At 37.6% G+C, this 19,241-nt stretch overlaps 1 protein-coding gene across 1 annotated transcript; it reads right to left on the bottom strand.

Moving 5' to 3' along the window:
- Window positions 1-882: 882 nt before the first annotated feature.
- adrb3a (adrenoceptor beta 3a) lies at window positions 883-12,072 on the bottom strand. Its single transcript, XM_030144457.1, has 2 exons — window positions 10,272-12,072; window positions 883-2,975 (listed from the first exon to the last, which is right to left on the bottom strand). Exons 1-2 carry the CDS (start codon window positions 11,567-11,569, stop codon window positions 2,948-2,950), a joined length of 1,326 nt encoding a protein of 441 aa, XP_030000317.1. The 5' UTR covers window positions 11,570-12,072; the 3' UTR covers window positions 883-2,947.
- Window positions 12,073-19,241: the final 7,169 nt, after the last annotated feature.

The following is a 19,241-nucleotide window of genomic DNA, read 5'->3' as shown; positions in this document are numbered from 1 at the left end:
TCTAAAAAGCTGGCAAAGTGCCAGGTACCAAAATAAACCCAGTTTCATAGATGCACCCAGTAATCTCTTGACTTCAAAAATGATTTTTTCCCCATATCTAACCTTTCCTAAGTGATTTATTACCATCCTCTGCATTTTTCAGTGAACACCAGGTATTTTTTGTTTAATTTACTGGTCACGTACATGTTCATAAAAGACAGGGTGTGTTTTTAAGCACTGACTGAACATAAACACAAAAATCTACACCACTGCCATTTATCAACTACATGAGTTTCTATTGGTGAACCAATTTTGCAGAAGATGACGGTGCTTCCAGATTCTTTACAGAAGGTCTGAAAGACCAAATGGATCATACCTGATACCAGTGAAAAGCTGAGAAACAGCATTTTACCTGAATTATTTATATACTGCTGTATATTGACATGGTTAGTGGTTCAAAGGTCTTTAAACATTGTAGAACAGTTGATGCTTTGGTTGCCAGTGGTTGTTCAGGTCTTTGTTTCGGTCTTTACAAAAATACAATCATGTATAGGCCTATATGTGATGATGTTTACACATGATGTTCTTGCTCTTAACATTCTTAAGGTAAAACAGTTGAAGAAGAAAAGGCAATTTCCCTTTCAGAGTGGTCATAAATGGAATCCATACAAGACAAAAAGATTAAAAAAAAGGTTTAGGAGTATTAGGACACAGATGAATGTCAGTAAACAGAGAACACATGGCCAGTATTACCCAGTTTTGTACTTTATTTCTTAATGCAACAGATGATGTTATGCTTTAATGGATCACAAGGATTCCTAGAATAACAGAAAAATGAGAGACGAAACACTAGTGCATCCTCTCCAAAGTATATTGTGTTATGTATTGGCACACTTATGAGTCTGGACTTACACCATGGCCACTTAAAGCTTCAGTAGGCATAATTGTTAGAATTTTCAGAATTTTTAAGTACACACCTTCCTGTACCTCTCTCATTTTTGTCCTACACAAAAACTGTAACTAAAGATAGAAAATGGGGGCAGCTGTGGCCTAGATGGTTGGAGAGATGGCTGGAGAGTTGGTTTGTGACTGATGCATCACCAGTTCAATTCCCTGGACTGGCAGAGAGTTGTTGGCTGATGTACCCTTGAGCAAGGCACTTAGCCCTTCATTTGCTCCCCAGGCATCTGATATGGCTACCCTACTGCTCCTAGTATGCAGTGTGTGATGCATGTATGTATGGGTTAAAGGCAGAAGACAAATTTCAGTGTGGTGCGTGAACGCTCTGACAAAATAAACATTCTTCTCTTATTTTATTATTATTTTTTTAAACATCAAGTTGCTATGTAAAGAAGTGAGGGGTTGCTATGTGAAGAGGTGAAGTCCTGTACCTTCCAGTTGTGCACGATGGGACCTGATTTCAGAAAAATTGTATTGCAATCAATCATGAGAGATGTAATTTTTTGCCATTGTTTACACATATGATGTTTGTCAGTTGGAAGGTTTTTTGCAAGCAAGAAAGTTGCAGTTTGCGGTAAAACTACTGAACACACCCGGAAGTCATGGAGGTGACATCATCCTAGCTGCCTCTGTCCACAATCTGCTCAGAGTCGCAGAAGATGTTTTTGCAGCTTTAACATGATCAGACTCTTAAAACACTTTTTCATTTCACTCAAGAAGAATGAGGTAATGTGGCAAGATAGTGGACATTTTGGTGTTTGTCATGTGTATCACAGGCACCAAGAGATGTAATCCATTAAGCTGTTTAACACAAAACTATGTTTCTTTACTATCTTTGCCACAGATCACTACTTTCTTGACTCGTAGAATTGACTTTTAGATTGACAAATGCCATATGTGTAAATGGTGGCATAAGTAACACAGGATAAAAAGATTATTTGCTTTTTGCTATTGACCACTGTTCATATTTTTTATAATTATTTACAATGGGCAAAGTGGAGGGGGCGGGACTTCTGTGATGAGGCATATAGTCTGGTCAGTGATTGCTCATTACATGTGTAAGTCAATCATTTTATCTCCCTTCTCTCTGAAAGACAAAATTGTCATTCTACAATATAAATTAGAGATGATTTGCAGAAATTCATTGCAGAAATCTTGTTTCCCCCCTTCTTCTTCTTGTTGAATTGCAGTATACTGACATTTTTACCCAATAAATCCTTGCTGAAGCTTTAAGTCAAAAATTGAGTGAGTTAGTGCATTTAACATGTCATGTTATTGTTACCCCCCATGTGTAATACTGTACCTTGCACAATGACCGTTGAACTGACCAGATTTGTGACTGTAGAGTAAAGACTAAACAGTCGGGCAGTCAGAAATAAATATTGCATGACAAAAGACTAGGAGATTTACACTAAACGACAACTATGTGGCTCAAAGTAGAAAAATTAAGACTGAAAACAGACCTCAGACTTGAAGAGGTGAATAGGCAGCTCTTTGGTTTTGTGACCTTACCACGGAATTATTGATATGAAGGCATATGCTTTTTAACTGGCTGACTTTGGTATTTTACTACAGATTCAGTGTATTATAAATATATAACTTATTAGATAATATACTGTACAAAACTTCCTATAATTTTAAGGCCACATTCACCGAGGCCAAAGGTTTCCCGGAATGCATTTAAACTTTTAGTTCAGTGTTGTCTTAGTCAGGAGTCTGTTGCAAACAGTGTGTAGGTGATGATTTTTTCTTCACCTTGTATGACCAAAGCGCTCAGTTTTCACTGTCCACCTCCAGTCCAAAAGAAGTGAAACCCGCCAGTGTTACTGTCTAGACCTGATCAGCTGTTACTCCACACTCGTTCCACTTAGCTCTCCTAACGTTGTTAGCTGCTTTTTAATGAGTGGTAGATGGTAGATGTCCTCTTCTTCAGCCTGTCCCTGCTGCTCGCTGGTCTCAGGAAACACTGGGGGCTCGTTTGCTTCAGTAGTTTGACCTTTTACAGTTTTCAGCCATCTTTTTCCTGTAATGTGAAGCTGAAAAGAGATAGACGCATTAGCGCTTTAATACTACCAAATAAGGATAAATGATGTTGATGATGTTTCATATAAAGAATCAGACAATAGAAAAGGCTTTCTCGATAGATAGATAGATAGATAGATAGATAGATAGATAGATAGATAGATAGATAGATAGATAGATAGATAGATAGATAGATAGATAGATAGATAGATAGATAGATAGATAGATAGATAGATATTTGCACTTTCAAATTTAAAAAAAACACCTACTATTACCTTATATGATCAGAGTGTGTAGAATAATGAGTTACGAAGTTATGTGAAAGATGTTAATGTATGGAATATGTTTATGTGACCACTAGGGGAAGGAGTGAGTCACTCGGTTGGTCTCCGATGGTAAGGAAAGCTAACACCTTGGCATCTTTGACCAACATGTCAGAAAGTGATGAGATGAGATTAGAACCACTGAGAAACAACTGTTAGAGTCAAACAAAGAGACAAAACCTTTAAAACTAGAAGCACTTTGTTGGACACAGCTCTAAATAAAAAGTTTGAAGAGTTTGAAATCAGCGTTTCTTTCTTCTTTGTTTGATTATGAAGTTTATAAATAAAATATTAATATTATTTGGTTCAGACTAAACTTTGACAGTTCTGACCTTGTTTGGATGATTAAAAAATGTATCTTCAGTGCAGCTATTGACAACACAAACCATACAGAACACAGAAGTGACTTGTGGTTTTACTGTGGCTGTTTTCTGTCTAAAAACAGACAAAAGCTAACAGAGCTATAATGTAAACTATCAGCTGATCCAGGCACTGTTAGTTTGACCAACTGTCAAAATAACCAGCTGTGATGTTTGTGAAGAGGAAGAAAACTTGATGGTACCATAATACAGATGTGGGTAAACAATGAGTTTTATACATTATTCAGTGACTGACACAGTCTGTGGATACAGAGCGTTGATTTGTTGGTGGTCTTGGTCCTAAGTCTGCTCTGGTACGTGACTTCCTCCAGCTGTTGAATGTTTGGAATAATATAATATATTACATGGTACCAATTTAAGTTTATAATTGGGCTGGTTAATCTCTATTCTGGGACTTAGTCTAATTTTATTTTCTTCATTTCATAATAGAAGTAGGAAAAAAAGCAGACTGTCCAAATACCTCTCTACCTTTAACTTGGATGTAGCCCACCAAGATGTGATTCTAGCTGCATGTACTAGCACTGGTCACCTGTTTAGCATATCAGTAACTATCAGATAAATACAAAAAAAGAAAGAAAAAAAACTCATGACAGCAGCCACATTAATTGCAAGATTTTGAAAGAGTCTTGGAGTTTTATTACTATATTATGACTGACTGTTGTCGTTTCACTTTTCTTTGCTGTTAAATACAGAAAGTTTAGCAAAGTTTCCTTCATTCTCACATCCTTTGTGCAACTCCTAACTTTTTTTCTCCCAACAAAACAGGAATCAGATGCTATCAGCTCCACTGTACATGTCTCCACAGGAAAACATAAACTACCAAGAACTGTTACTGAGTTACACAGGAATTTGACTGTCTACAGAAAAAATGTGCAGCAAAGAATTTACAATGTGGCTTAGTCTGAATTTCTATACTTTTGTGCAGTCTACCTCTTGAAATCTGAAATTAGGTTGAGTGATTATAAGGCTAATATATTTGAATAATTCAGCGGTTATAATAGCCCATTATACATTCTGTTGAATCTTGCGCTCATATTTGAGCCATTGGATTATTTAAGTTGCCAAACCACAGACATAGCGTGCACATATTATGCAGACTCTGTTCATGTTAAAGAACCTAAACTCATCAAAGTTAAGGTAAATCCATCCATCATCTGCAGTATGTATGTTTTCTCTGCCTGTCAAAAAGAGGATGTAAGTAGCAATGTTTATTATTTAGTCTCTACGATATCAACATTTTTGTGGTTTGGAAATCATACAAGTTGGGGCAAATAAATGTTTATATCGTAACTCAGTTATATTTGGCAGATGTTAATGATTTCTTACCAACTGCTGAGTTGCAGTTTTTATTAAATAATTTTCTGAATCCAATAAAATTGAACTGAGATTAAAATGAGAACTTGAGACCGAACTTCAGTCTCACAGTCTTGAATGTCTCTGCTGTTTTAGAGATCCAGTGAGAAATATCATCCAGTCATGGTTTATTGCTTTTTAATCTTTCCAAAGCCTCACAACAGAAGAGCTACACCATTCTCAAGTGTTTGCACAACTCCCGGATGCCTCCATTTAAAGACCATGATGCAGGGTGACTGCTTCTGATATCAGCCAGGCTTGAAAGGGAGTGTAAGAGGTTTCCCACAGGTCAATACCACCATGTTTTGTTTTATCCTATTCCTTGTTTCATGCTCTCTTGGGCCTGATCTCTGCCTAAGCTAACTAAATGCACATTACAGAGGCTGCTGTGGGAAGCTGGGGCTGTTAGCAAACTGCAGAGAAAAGCTGAAAATCACCAGGTTCAGCACAGGAAACAAAGCATTAGCACAAGCCGGCCCCTCCTCGAATGCCATCAAAACATCGGATCGCCTAATGTGTGCCTAATGATATGCTCACTGCAGCGCCTTAACCTATTACACCAGTATCTGGAAGTACTGAAATCACATGGAGCTGTAATCTGTCACACATTAGCAGCTCACTGAAGAAAAATTTGTCAATCACAGCCTGTTTTAGCTTTAACACAATATTTAACCAGTACATAACAGAAATTATGTTTTTATATATATCAATTCGTCATGCATTTGTGTGGAAATATGGTTACGTCCACACACTATACTGGCATAATGAAGTGTCTTCCAGTTAGTTCCAGTATAAACCTGGGTGTCTGCAATATAAACAAAGTGTTCTTTTAGATTTGTTCTTCATGAGCTGTCAACTCATATGTCAAAAGTATTTACATAGAGTGAATAGGAGGCAGTGAGTCAGTACTTACACTGAAAATCACTGTGTTTTATGAACTGTCTAGATATCACTGCTCATTTGATTCATTTCTTTTTTAAGTACGCAAGCTGAGAATATGTAAAACAATGCCACACTTCCATAAATGTATCCCCTATTTCATCATTTTTACAGTAGATTTTGCTCTGAACTGTGATTTGGAGCGTCATTAGAGATTAGAAAAGTTGGATAAAATACAATAAATCCATTTCCCACTGTAGACCAGTGCTTTTTGAGACCCAAACACAGGGAAAAATCTAGATACATCAGCCTCAGTGATTTCTTGTCCCAGTGCAATCAGTGTCAACTTCTCGAATGACATGACATAGATGTGTATCCTCCTGTGATTTGTCTCAGAGGGAAAATATGTTTAATGTACATTCGAAGTCTCAGTCTCATTAAATCTGAGCAGTTTATTAATAGTAATGACAACATTATTTTATATTCTCGCATGCCACAGGTGCTGTAGCTCTGGAGATACTTTATTCTTTGTGTTCAATACACTGAAGCAACAGACTCATTTCTGCTCCTCATCCAACCTGTAATTTCATCCGTAAACTAGCTGGCCACTGCTCTGGGAAATAAAATGTTCTGCTTTCTGTTAGCTTAATTTTAACGTTCTCAATCATGGATTAACTGTGCTAACAAAGTCCTGCTGTTCATAACACGCCGATGCTTTTCAAACACATGAAGACTTGAATGACCCTAAAAGACACATATTAGAACCAGTGCCGTAGTCACCTGTTTCACCTTAACCTATAAAGACCCAGTGTGACTTATATGACTCTTCCCAAATGTTTTTCTCTTTATATTTAACCTTTCTTCGGTGATTTATCACCATTTATTATGATATTGTCCTCTTTCTTTTATTTTTTTTTCAGTGGAAATCAGGTATTTTCCTATATTTAATTTACTGATCATGTAGATGTTCATAAAAACTCAGATTAAAGTTGAGGGTTATTATATCAGAAAGAGAGATTAAATAAAGAAAAAGTGACTTTTTAAGCAAATCTATCATTAACTGAACATAAAACAAGTATCTCTATCCACTGTCATTGATCCAACGCCATGGGTTTTACAGGTGAATCAATGTTGTTGAAGATGACGGTGTTTCCACGTTCACTATGGAGCCTCTGGACGTTCAAATGGGTCATATCTGATGACCATGAAAAGATGAATAACTGCATTTTACACCAATTATTTACATGTATTGATAGAATTAGTGGATCGACAGGTACTAAACATTAGAGATGAGTAAATGCTTTTGGTTGGGTCTTTATGGGTAGAAGCTGCACAAATACCAAAAGACATAACAAACTGACTGACGTTAATTGTATGAGAAAAGCCACATGGCCGATATGTTTTTGCCTTGTGCAGTTTTAATAACTAAAAAAAAATTATTTGCGATAATGAATTTGAACTGCAAATACTCTTTTACTGGTGATGCTTGAAAAATGGTACTTGGCTTATAACATGCTGGGTACGTGACATGAGCTGAAGGCTGCTGTGGATGTTGATAAGGGCAACAGTAATATGCCTGTATTGCCTGCCTGCCATGTATTTCTATGAAAACAAACTATTGATAATGGCTATTCTGTGCAGTTACTCCCCTAATAACCATCCCTCTCAATGGTTACTTGTTTTCTTATCAATTTGAACACAGGGACTTGTTGTATGTTTTCCAAAGGTTTGCAGATACTATGTATTTGAATTGTTCCTTTGTGTTGCTGTTAAATGGACATAGAAAGTTGACTGATGAATTCATGGCCTCTGGTAGATATTGTTTCTGTAAAGCGACATGCGGCCACTTCAGTAAGTTACACTGTCTCGAGAACTGTTTGTCAAATACCTTCATTCAACCTGTCATTAGTTGTGATCGAGACCCGGGCGGCTGGTCTCACTTACTTCTGTAATCCTGCTCAAAGCGCAGTGTGAGTCCGCTGAGCCTTCCCCTTGGGGTGATTTACTACAGAACACACCAGGCTCCTTTTAAGGAAGACTTTTATATGCTCCTAAATGTCTCAGGTTTTTATAGCCCCATTGATTATGTCTGTAAAATTCCAGTAAGAGGATGTCACAGGATGTGTCATGGGAAATTAAAAATAATATATGGTTTGCAGAATAAATATTTTAAATGAACTAATACGTTCTCCTTCAGGCTCGGGAGTTTTGAGTTGAGGATTTTACATTACAAATCAAAAGTGTTTTTAAATACAATGTGCACTAACAACACTACATAGACTATATAAGTCACAATATGAATAGAAATTGAAATCCAAAAACAATTCACACAAAAAATTCTCATTTTATAGAAAGATTCAGAATTTTAAAACCTTTAAATGTGACACTTGTAGCAGTCACAACCCAACAGAGCTTATTACAGTTAAGGAGAATATTTCAACAATATTCAGTTGCGTATTCTTTATCTTCTTTAATTTTAAGGTTGTGCTGCTGTAGTAATAATTTGAGATAATTTAAGAATATTAAGAATTTCTTATAACATCTCATAATATTTCTTATGTGAGTAAAATTCAGACCTCAAAGTTAAAATTTACAATATGTGATAATTAATTTTGTACATTCTTACATTATAAAACAAACCAAATTTTTACTTTGTTAACATGCAGAAATGTTGCAGTCCTAACCATAATCACCACTCAGTATATGCCTGTGCACGCCTGAATAGTAATGAGGCAAATACTTAGCTGTCCAACCTCAGTTAACCTGACATGACACGGCTGTTCTTACTGGCCATCAGTCTTAAAAACAGCCTTGTGTGTAAGTGATAAAGATTTATCTACTGCGGAGTGTTCTGGGCAGGGCACACTGAGGCCCACCGACAGGCAGACAGCTACACAAATTTTTAGAAATGCCCTCAAATGTGACAGCTGATCTGTGAATCAGCCCTTTACACAATAGCCAGTGGTTTCACTGTACAATTTACAGTCTGGATGTTCCTGTACCAGAACTTAATGACATGTTCGGTTATTATTGACTACTTTCCTGTAAAATATTATCCCAAACACAGTACAAGTGACTATACATTTGTAACGGCAGTCACTGCACATCTGTTGGTATTTTTTACTCCTCAGACATCAGCTAAATTAAAGATTGATTACAGGTAACAAAGCTCAGTAATTGATACATGGACAGTCTCAAAACATTTGTAAAGAGAGCCAATTATTGACGTTCAGTTTTAGTTTTGGTAATACTGTCACAACGTCACAACAGCCAGTGCTTCAGAAAACATTCTATTTATAAAGCGCTAACCTCAAATTAATTTTACTCTCAGACAGCAGTACAGTAACATATCAAATATGTGCGAATACTGATTTGTATTTTTAATTAATTAATCAATAGTAAATGCACATTGAGCAGCAATTTAAAAAAAAAAAAAAAATCTATCACATTCAAAATTACTAAAAAAAGATATTTTTGCTGTTTTATCATGCCTACTTATTAAATACTGCACTTAATATTATACAAATGTTGTAAAAAGCAATGTTTTTATTGATTTTTTGTTTTGTTTTGTTGAAAATCAAAACCATTTTTGTGGTTGACTTCTAAAACTCCTCATTCACAACGTCTAATGCAAGTTTTATGATTTACTTTTAGTGATAATGTGTGTCTCTCTTATCACACTAAATAGATAAATAAATAAATAAATAAATAAATAAATAAATAAATAAATAAATATATATATATATATATATATATATATATATATATATATACATTTTTAATTAATAACTTGTTTTCCTCTGTCCCTCTAATCATTGATATGACAACACACATACATGAACCAAAATTTTTGTGCAGTTCTTTTGAGAATGAATGCAAATAGTTTCCCATTTATACTTATACTGATTTATACTATCTCTGCACAGGTCACATGACAGACCACTGATGTTACAATTTGATTATAATTAAAACTGACAAGTTTTATTTGATGAAAACAAAAAAATATCTGAAACTAGCAGCCTCACATAGACTTCCATAGCCTTGTGAAGTGTCTTAATTCAAATGATTTTTCAAAAATATATATTTTAGTAAAAATAACTAAGTAGTACCTCTGCAATAATTATGATTAAATTACCTTAATTCTGATGAATTTCTGGGGTGTTACATGAATTGGGAATAAATGCAGGATTGTATATTTAGCAGAATGTAAAGAACTGTTGCACAGTAGGTGAATATCAGCTGTCAAAATGAGACACTTTCTATCTCATTGTCTATAGTCATTCATCAAATATTATTTGCAGTTTTAGGTTCTTGATGACATTCATCCGAAGAATATATCTATAGTGGAAATTTAAGATAAGGCAAAGAAACTTACAATTTAGTTTCAGGTTCTGATAAGTCACTGAACTGTGTGCTGCCATTGGACTGTAGTGGACCGGGGGATGCCTCTTCACTTTTGCTGCTTCCCTGTGTACTGGCCAAACTCTCGCTGCCCTCAGTCCTACCAGTTGGAGACTTTTGGAAAGAGCTGGCTGTGCCCGAGTCTGCCTGCCACAGAAAACAGGAACAACGAGTCTGAAGCTCTTTATAGAAAGTGTTGAGCTGCAGCGTAGAGAACCACGGGCAGCCTAGCAAGTTCTTGAAAGCCGTACGAAACTCTGGACTCCTGCAGTAGATGATGGGATTGAGGCCAGAGTTGATGTAACCCAACCAATTTAACAGCCTGAAGATCCGCTCAGAAGGAATGTCTCTGATAAAAGCATTAATGATGTTGGCGACAAAGAACGGCAACCAGCACACGGTGAAAGTCCCCATGATGATACCCAAAGTCTTGAGGGCTTTGTGTTCTTTTACAAGCATGAGCCGTGATGGCCTTCGCTTGGTACTCTTTCTTCCACTGGATCCTGTACAAGCAGATGACAGGATGTTGTTGATGTGTGATGCAACTTGTAACTGTGTTGCTGGACATTCATTCTGGAAGCGCATTCGATTCTTGTCTATGAGTTGTACCTGCCGTGTTGCTATCAAAAAAACCCTTGCATACACAAATATCATAATGATCAGAGGAATGTAAAAAGACACAATAGAAGAAATAATAGCAAAGGCCATGTTGGTCACAAAGTCGCAGCATGCAGTGTCTCTGTAGCACTTCTCTGCTTCAGGGTCATTGTATGCACGCCAGTATCCTTTCATAATAGGGACGAAGGAAATTAAGGCTGACACAACCCACACCAAACAAACTATTACCCGAGCACGCCACTTATTCAACAGGACTTTGTATCGGAGCGGCCTCGTGATGGCTATGTAGCGATCCACTGAAATGACGCAAAGTGTCTCGATGCTTGCCGTCACACAGAGGACGTCCACAGAAGTCCAGAAATCACAGAATGTGTCACTGAGCTGCCAGTTCCCTGTCACCACAATAGTGGCCCCCAGAGGCACCACGAAGACCCCCATGATTAGGTCTGCACATGCCAGAGACATAATGAAAATGTTTGTCGTTGTCTGTAGCTGTGAAGTGCGCGCTACAGCTATGATGATTAACAAGTTTCCCACCACTATAGTCAGTATGATGATGACTAAAAGGATGAGGCTCCAGGGTCCCAATGCAGGGTGGTAGGGTCCTGTTCTGTTGATCACACTGGATGCTGTACTGTTCAGGCTGACATCCATTATTCACCAGCACAACTCAGTCACAAGAGGTGTGTTTTTCACATCAAAGATAAAACAAAAGAATCTGCATCATCAATCAGCTCAAAATAAAACAATATTATTTGTTAAAAAGTTACACCTCAGTATGCAGTTGTTGCACTTTTTTGCATTGGGAGTCGCTGAAAGTTGTCTTGAATTGATCAAACCTTGGGAGTAGCTTTCGATATTTCCCAAAACAAGCTTCTTCTGATAAAGGCAACAACATGTTCTCTTAAAAAAATCCAAACCGTCCGCAGTGCTGAAGAAATATTAGTTCACAGAGCTGCAGAACATTCATGAATCCAAGAAAAAATGTCCAAACATCAGACTAAAAAAAGTTTCGGGGAAGAAATCCCAGCTTTAGTCCATTTGGATATGTCCACTGAGATTGGGATGGATGGTATTTTTTCACTGAATGTTGCATTAGTCTGAGTTCCACAGCTGGACTGTTGGAGATCAAGCAACAGTGACGCTGTTGCAAGAACCACAAGAGTGCTCCAGAGTGACCGCCCACTCTTTCTTTTGCTCTCTCTCTCTCTCTCTCTCTCTCTCTCTCTCTCTCTCTCTCTCTCTCTCTCTCTCTCTCTCTCTCTCTCTCTCTCTCTCTCTCTCTCTCTCTCTCTCTCTCTCTCTCTCTCTCTCTCTCTCTCTCTCTCTCTCTCTCTCTCCCTCTGTATTGACTCTAATCACACTCTGGCTGAAGAGGGAGGGGAGGAGTTGGAAAGTGTGTGCCTTTGTACCGAAATTGAGGATCAGAACACTAACAGAGCCACACACATAACATAAATGTTAACAACTTAATGCAAGTCCTGGGAGTAAGAGGAGGAAAAAAACAAGTAAATAAATTAAACTTAAAAGTCAAAATGTTGGCAAAGCATCTGACAGTATCCTTCTAATTTGTAAACTGCTATGTACAAAGCATTTCAAAGATCGCCTATTCCACCATACATGTTTTTGCTACTGAAATGAGAAAAATGCTGAATCTATACAAACTTTCCAGCTTTATCAACCTGAAGTTATAATTGGATTAAGAAATTAAAATGCTGCATAGAGTAAAAAGAAGCCAGTTATGCTGCAAAACCTTCTGATGCCACTGTGTTTAAAATGTATGTAATGTGGGTAACCATCTGAAATCCATCCATACTGGAATTAAAAAAACTAAAAACATAATCTTAAATCCTTTTTTATGGAGAACAAATTTTCTCTCTTAATTTTTTCTTTTTAATGCCTGTTTCTTATTGGCTGAATGTGGCTGTTGCACTAAGATTTAACCCATTAATTGTATGTATCATCTGACAGTGTCAATCATTTACAGGCTTTTCAACAGTGGCTTCTGTTCTGATCTTCAGTCTTAACTACATCCCTTTACAAAATGCATTAAAATACTGGGCTGTTTTTTTTTTTTTTTTTTTCCTTTCAAAAGGAGCATGTCATTATCTAGACTTTGATACAATGTCTCTAAAGATTTATTTGTGATACAGTTTGTGGTCAAGTTTGGTGACCACAAGGCACGAGACACCCCCAACTATAGAGAACAGGAAACAAGTGCCCTCCCTCTGACTCAAAGCAGTAAAAGAAAATAATAGATGGCTATCGTGCTGTTACTCAAGCCAGTGCACTGAAGAAGAACAATCAGGCAAATGCCTTCCATGCGATTCAGTTCAGATATCCAGCGTGTGCTGTGTTGATCCGTCTTGTCACCAGGCAGGTCCTTCTTTGGTCAGCCCGAAAAGTGCAGCTGTGATTGCTCTGCGTGTTTTCTCATCTCACATTCACCTTTTTTAGTGACAGAATAAAGATAGAGCAACTCAGAAAAGAGCTGTATATTGTCAGTATATATTTTTCGAGTGCAAGTGCCATTTTTGAGTAATAACAAAGTGAAATTATGTTTTCATATTTCTCTTTCAAAGCCTTTATGCAGTAATGGATACTGACATTTTAGAAGCAGGTAACAATTTATAGTGTTAGTATATTTATGACAGAATAGTCTAAACTATTGACAAAAATGTGTGAAATCATGTTATTACCTCCGCCAAGGAGGTTATGTTTTTGTCAGCGTTGGTTTGTCTGTCTGTCTGTTTGTTTGTCTGTCTGTCTGTCTGTGTGCAAGATAACTCAAAAAGTTATGGATGGATTTGGATGAAAATTTCAAGAAATGTTGATACTGGCACAAGGACCAAATGATTAAATTTTGGTGGTGATCGGGGTGGGGGGGGGCACTGATCTGCCTTGGTGGAGGTCTGCGCTCTATGAGTGCTTTTCTAGAAAAGAGAGCGTAGACCTCTGCCAAGGCAGATCAGTGCCCCCCCCCCACCCCCGATCACCACCAAAATTTAATCATTTGGTCCTTGTGCCAGTATCAACATTTCCTGAAATTTTCATCCAAATCCATCCATAACTTTTTGAGTTATCTTGCACACGGACAGACAGACAGACAGACAGACAGACAGACAGACAGACAGACAGACAGGTATCGGGGGGGTGGGGGGGGCACTGATCTGTCTTGGCGGAGATCTGCACTCTCCGAGTGCTTCTAGGTAGTCATGTGCAACAACTGAAGATGTGACTCAAGAGAAAAGCTGATTGGCATCACTGTTCAGTACTAGTTTGACAGATGCATATGCTAGTTCTTCAACAGGATTAACGTTAATTTAATATTTAAATGATAATTTGTAACATTGCATACAATTTACCTTCTGGCAGAAAACAGTAGACAGAGATCCTCTCCTTATTTTGCTGAATATATCTTTCAGCAGAACATTGTCTACGTCTGTACTTGTTTTGTACTAATAAACATCAGTCCTCAAATAAATGATCTTGAGAAAAAATCTAGTAGATGTTTAATGAGATTGTATTGAATCATAGCATGCTCTATTCTTTGCCACTTCCCTCTTTAACCCCTTTAGGCTGGAGCTTTTTTTTTTCATATGGGTCATTTAGACGCTTATCTGTTACGAAAGCATTTACAAAAGGAAAAGCGGGCAAAAGCAAAACACTGGCGCCTTTTTAAGCATGATGACCAAGAGGCCCCATCTGACAACATTTCTGCTGATGAAGGTTACCACTGTGGAGCTGACAGCTTGACAGCTGCTCATTTGTCTTTGCGTGAGAAGATGCCATCAATAGCCCTGGACCTGGTCCTAGTCAAGTCAAGCAGGGCATCTGGCACAAGATGAACTGCTGATAGTGGAGTCCGCCATGGCAACTTTCTCACCATAACAGGGAGTTTCTGCATTGATTTATCTTGTATAACATCATCTGTTGTAAGAGTAAGCCTGTACATATTCAAGGGGCACAGCTGACAAAACAACCGTATGTTTCATGTTGATAAATAAATATGATTTTTATAACACTAAACTGAAACTGACACTTTTTACGACACTGTTAATCTTTAAATAAAGCTAAATGTGTATCGCCTGATCCCCTTACCATCAGCAATATCATGTGTTTAATCATGTGCAAATCCTTCAGATTATTTCACTAGTCCACTGCAGTGACCTCTGCAAGAAAAATCTGCATGTTTTATAGTACCTGCTTGTTTCTTTATATGAAATTATCTCAAACTGTAGAGATTCAGATTTACACGCAAGAGCAAATTCATTCAGATTAACAGAGTGCAGATCAGATCAGTATTTGCTGAGTTTCTGATAGGAGACTGTAAATCATCAGAGCAGTCACAAACCTTCAGAAAGGAAGTTTATTACACACTCTCTCGCCACATGTGCTCTGGGAACGTTTTGGTCGTTCCCATGGAAACGTCAAAAATGAGATGCTCCAATCAGGCTGTATTCAAGAAAAAATCCGGAATTTCTCTGTGATGACTAAAGGCGTGTAGCGAAGGCCTGAGCAGTGGCAGCCATCTGGACTTTACAAGTTTACATTTCAATTCATACAGCAATCCATCTGCTCAGTGCCAACACTCCCATGCCTGGAAAAGTCCAAGTGGTCCATCTCAGACTTGTTGCCAATAGAGAGTCAGACTGAGCTAATCTTGCAGACATCAGAGGTCATGTTCACTGCGGCATTTTTTATACAGAAATGTGGATTTTATTGTAGAGAGAGTCTTTAGGATGTTGTGTTCTTTTGAAGTGCTGACTTTTGCTTTGCCAGACATTCACCAGTGAGATGTTTAACGTCTTTGTATTGTTTCACAAGACCAGTAAAGTGTTAGTGTAAACATGCAATACAAAAGAGGGTCAAACTATTTCTTTTAGAAACCCTTTTAATCTAAAACCGAATCAGTTTCATGTTCAGGATCCGACATGTTTGAGAACTTTGAACATGTTTGAGATTAAATGGCATGATAATTTTAGCTGGGATTCTTTTCATAGATTGGATTGTTGTGACTTTTCCGTGCATTGAATGTTTACAAATGCCTCCTGTGAGTTTGTTTGGTGATTTTTTTTTAAACTTTTGCACAGGAAATTCTCCATTAGCTGGAAAAGCTAATCTGCACTGGAAGGAGGAGGAAAGGAGGAAAAGGACTAAACTTCAGACCCAGAGATTTAATTTAATTTAATGACTCTACTTTAGCAAGTACATATTACATAGCAATATTTTTATTACTTTTTTATTAATATGAATGTCTATTTAAAGGCACAGGCAAATTAAATTCAGCATTCCTTTCTTATGTGTCCTGTGGGGGTTAAAGCCCAAAGCATTTCCTCCGCCAGCAGATATAGCATGAGCCCATGTGTGGAGGTGAGAGAAGGGCAGTTTAGAGAACAGGCGATCCAGCCTTCCTGCCGCTATCATGTCGTGGGTAAATCGTACTCATTACACTCTGAGTGGAACCACATGCTGGGGTTTCTGGAGACTCTTCAGGGGGTTCTTTATGTCGGGAACTCAGAGAACATATGGCGCTGATGGCCGCTGTGCCTTATAAACAGCAATGTCCGGAGAGTTGTCCTGTGGGCCAGTATCAGACTATAGTGTTTATTTTCAAGTGTTCTGGATGCAAACCCAGCACATGATTGAATAAAAGACAGAAATTATTATTATGCTTAATATTATATCTTAAAACAGGACTCATCTCCAGTTTATCTCTACATTGTTTTGAGTGATTAGATCCATTTTCAGGGTATGCAAATGGTGGATTTTAGCCAATCAAAAGTCTTTACAGCAATGGGTGAATCAACAGATGACTCAGTGGCTGTCAAGAATCCATCAGATGCCACTGCTTTACTATGATTTCTCAGAGAAGCAGCATGGGAGTTCCTCTAATGCTACATGTTCACACTGGAGGTAAAAGTACCCCAAATCAGACTTTTTTGTTCATATGTAGGGATGGGAATCAAGAACCGGTTCCCAGTAGCTCGATTCCTTGGAATCGTTTGCCTGCATGCTTAACGATTCTGCTTATTGATTCCGCCTTCGTTGCGCACGCGCGATGACGTCACACGTACGCTGAATTGTTTTGGTCAGAATGTAGCCAACATGGCGTTAAGGCAGAAACTGATGACACCAGGTCCACTTACTTGGAACACTGTCAAAGCTTCCATGTCTTCAAAAGGGTGGAATCCCTCCAGTATCCTCAAACATTTGTCCACAGCATCTGATTCATTTACAGGAATGTCACATATTTGATACTCTGCTTAGCGACGCTTGTGAATGTAGCGGCAGAGTGAACACCGGGCCGGTTCCGGTTGCAGTGCAGGCAACAAACGTCGTAACTCCTCAAATACAAGTTTCTGAAGGTAAGAAGGGAAAGGAAATGAGGTGCACAACAACGGGAGACAAGCCAAGCCGAACCGGTTCCACATAGTAGAAATGCAGCAATAGATGAATTAGTAAAACGTCTTTAGTTTCACTGTCACTGTGCCCCCCCCTCAAAACCGGGCCCAGCGTCATCTGTTATTATCAATTGTACATACTGTATATGTTATATTTTCTGTGCAGAGATGGAAATATAAAAGACAGTTAATGCAAACACACCCGTTTGTACTCTTTTATTCCTTCACCCAATGAGAATCGATAAGGACTCGGATTGATAAGCAATATCGATAATGGAATCGGAATCGTTAAATTCTTAACAATTCCCATCCCTATTCATATGTGACCCATATCTGATTTTTTATGACACTCTGAGCACCACAAATCCTTTTCTTTTCTTTTTTTTTTTTTTTTTAAATCAGACCCAGGTCACTTTCACATGCAGTCCTAAATCAGAACATATTTGTTGTTTTGCAATGCAACTTCAGTCTGAACAGTCATGATGCGTTTCTACTGACTTTTACGTCACTGAAGTGCAACAGCTGTAACAACTGTGCACTGGAGGAGGCGGGACCTGGCGAGATCCACATTTTCAGGGTATCGCTGTAGCATCAGTTTATACAGGATGTCAGAGAGAACCAGGTGATGTTAAGTAAGCAGAGGTTATGGCAGAAAACCAAAGTTTTTGGACTTAAAGACAGGACACCAGGGTTTATATCAAATTTACTTGCACATTTTTACTTTGTCTTTCATCTAACTGTTTTTCCCCAACCATAGGTAAGGTATTTTTATGCCTAATCAGACTATATCCATGGCATTGTCCAGACATCTACCCAACTACCCTGAAAAATGTGCACTGTAGGCATACCCTGACCAAGCGAACCAACAGTCAGTATATGATTAGTGAGAATTTTGGCTTTGCTTTTCTATAGTAACATGAAACCACAGTGCACTATTCATCAGTACATTCAGCTAGAACAGAGGGAGGACAGCTGCAGGAAAAAGATGTTTGATTCCCTGACTGTTGTCTGCTATAACTTTAAAAATGCAGGATATTTGAACATTTAAAAGGGTCCATAATTCATGCTGTCATTTTTACATTTCAAAGATACTATGGAACTGCCAAGTACAAGGGAAGCCAGAGATATCAAAGAGTGCACCGTGTTGATTTATGTTTATTTGACTTTTATGTTAGTCTGCACATTTGTAAAAGGATGCATCATACCAGTTTGTAGCATTTAAAAAAATCCAAACATTTGTGACAGATGAATTCCTCCATAATTTTGTTTTGTTTTTCTTGGTGATTCATTTAATTAAATTTATTTGTTTATTTATTTTTACCATTTGTGTGTCTTTAAAATGTAAATACAGCACATAAATGTTTCACATTAATCTGTAGTCTACAAAAGGAAATTCTTTTCCATAGTATCTGTGCTTTGGTTTAACAAACAAAACATCCATGCAGTTGTTAGACGACTTCCAGATTAAATTTTCTGTACATCAACTTTTCCTAAATTATTTGTCACCATTCATTAAATTGTCCTCCGCATTTTTAGTGAAAATCAGGTATTTTCCTATATTCAATCAACTGATCATGTAGATTTTCACTAAAGCTCAGAGAAAATTCAAAGGTTATTATATTAAAACAGATACACCTGAAGAAAAAGTGACTTTTTCATCAAAATATATCATTAACTGGATGGAAAAACAAGGACCTACAACCACTGTCAATTGTCAAACTACATGGGTTTTATCTGTGTGTCTGTGTTGCAGAAAATGACAGTGTTTCTATGTTTAATACAGAGCCTCTAAACATCTAAATAACACACATCTGATCGATGCTAAAAAGTTGACGAACTGCTTTCTGTCTGCATTATCTCAGTCTATGAGGGTTATCATGTTAGGATTAAATTGTCATTTTTCTAAAACGTAGAAAGCTTTT

Source organism: Sphaeramia orbicularis, chromosome 9 (assembly GCF_902148855.1).
Source record: "Sphaeramia orbicularis chromosome 9, fSphaOr1.1, whole genome shotgun sequence".
NCBI lineage: Eukaryota > Metazoa > Chordata > Actinopteri > Kurtiformes > Apogonidae > Sphaeramia > Sphaeramia orbicularis.
The sequence above is the reverse complement of the archived record's forward strand: the minus strand, read 5'-3'. Positions and strand labels throughout refer to the sequence as shown.

Bases quoted from the DNA above. Each gene is read 5' to 3' on its own strand.
- adrb3a (XM_030144457.1), bottom strand. From the start codon at position 11,569: ATGGATGTCAGCCTGAACAGTACAGCATCCAGTGTGATCAACAGAACA. The intron at 2,976-10,271 runs GTAAGTTTCTTT...ATCTCTTTTCAG, and splicing joins TCAGAACCTGAAACTAAATT to CTTCACATTACAGGAAAAAG.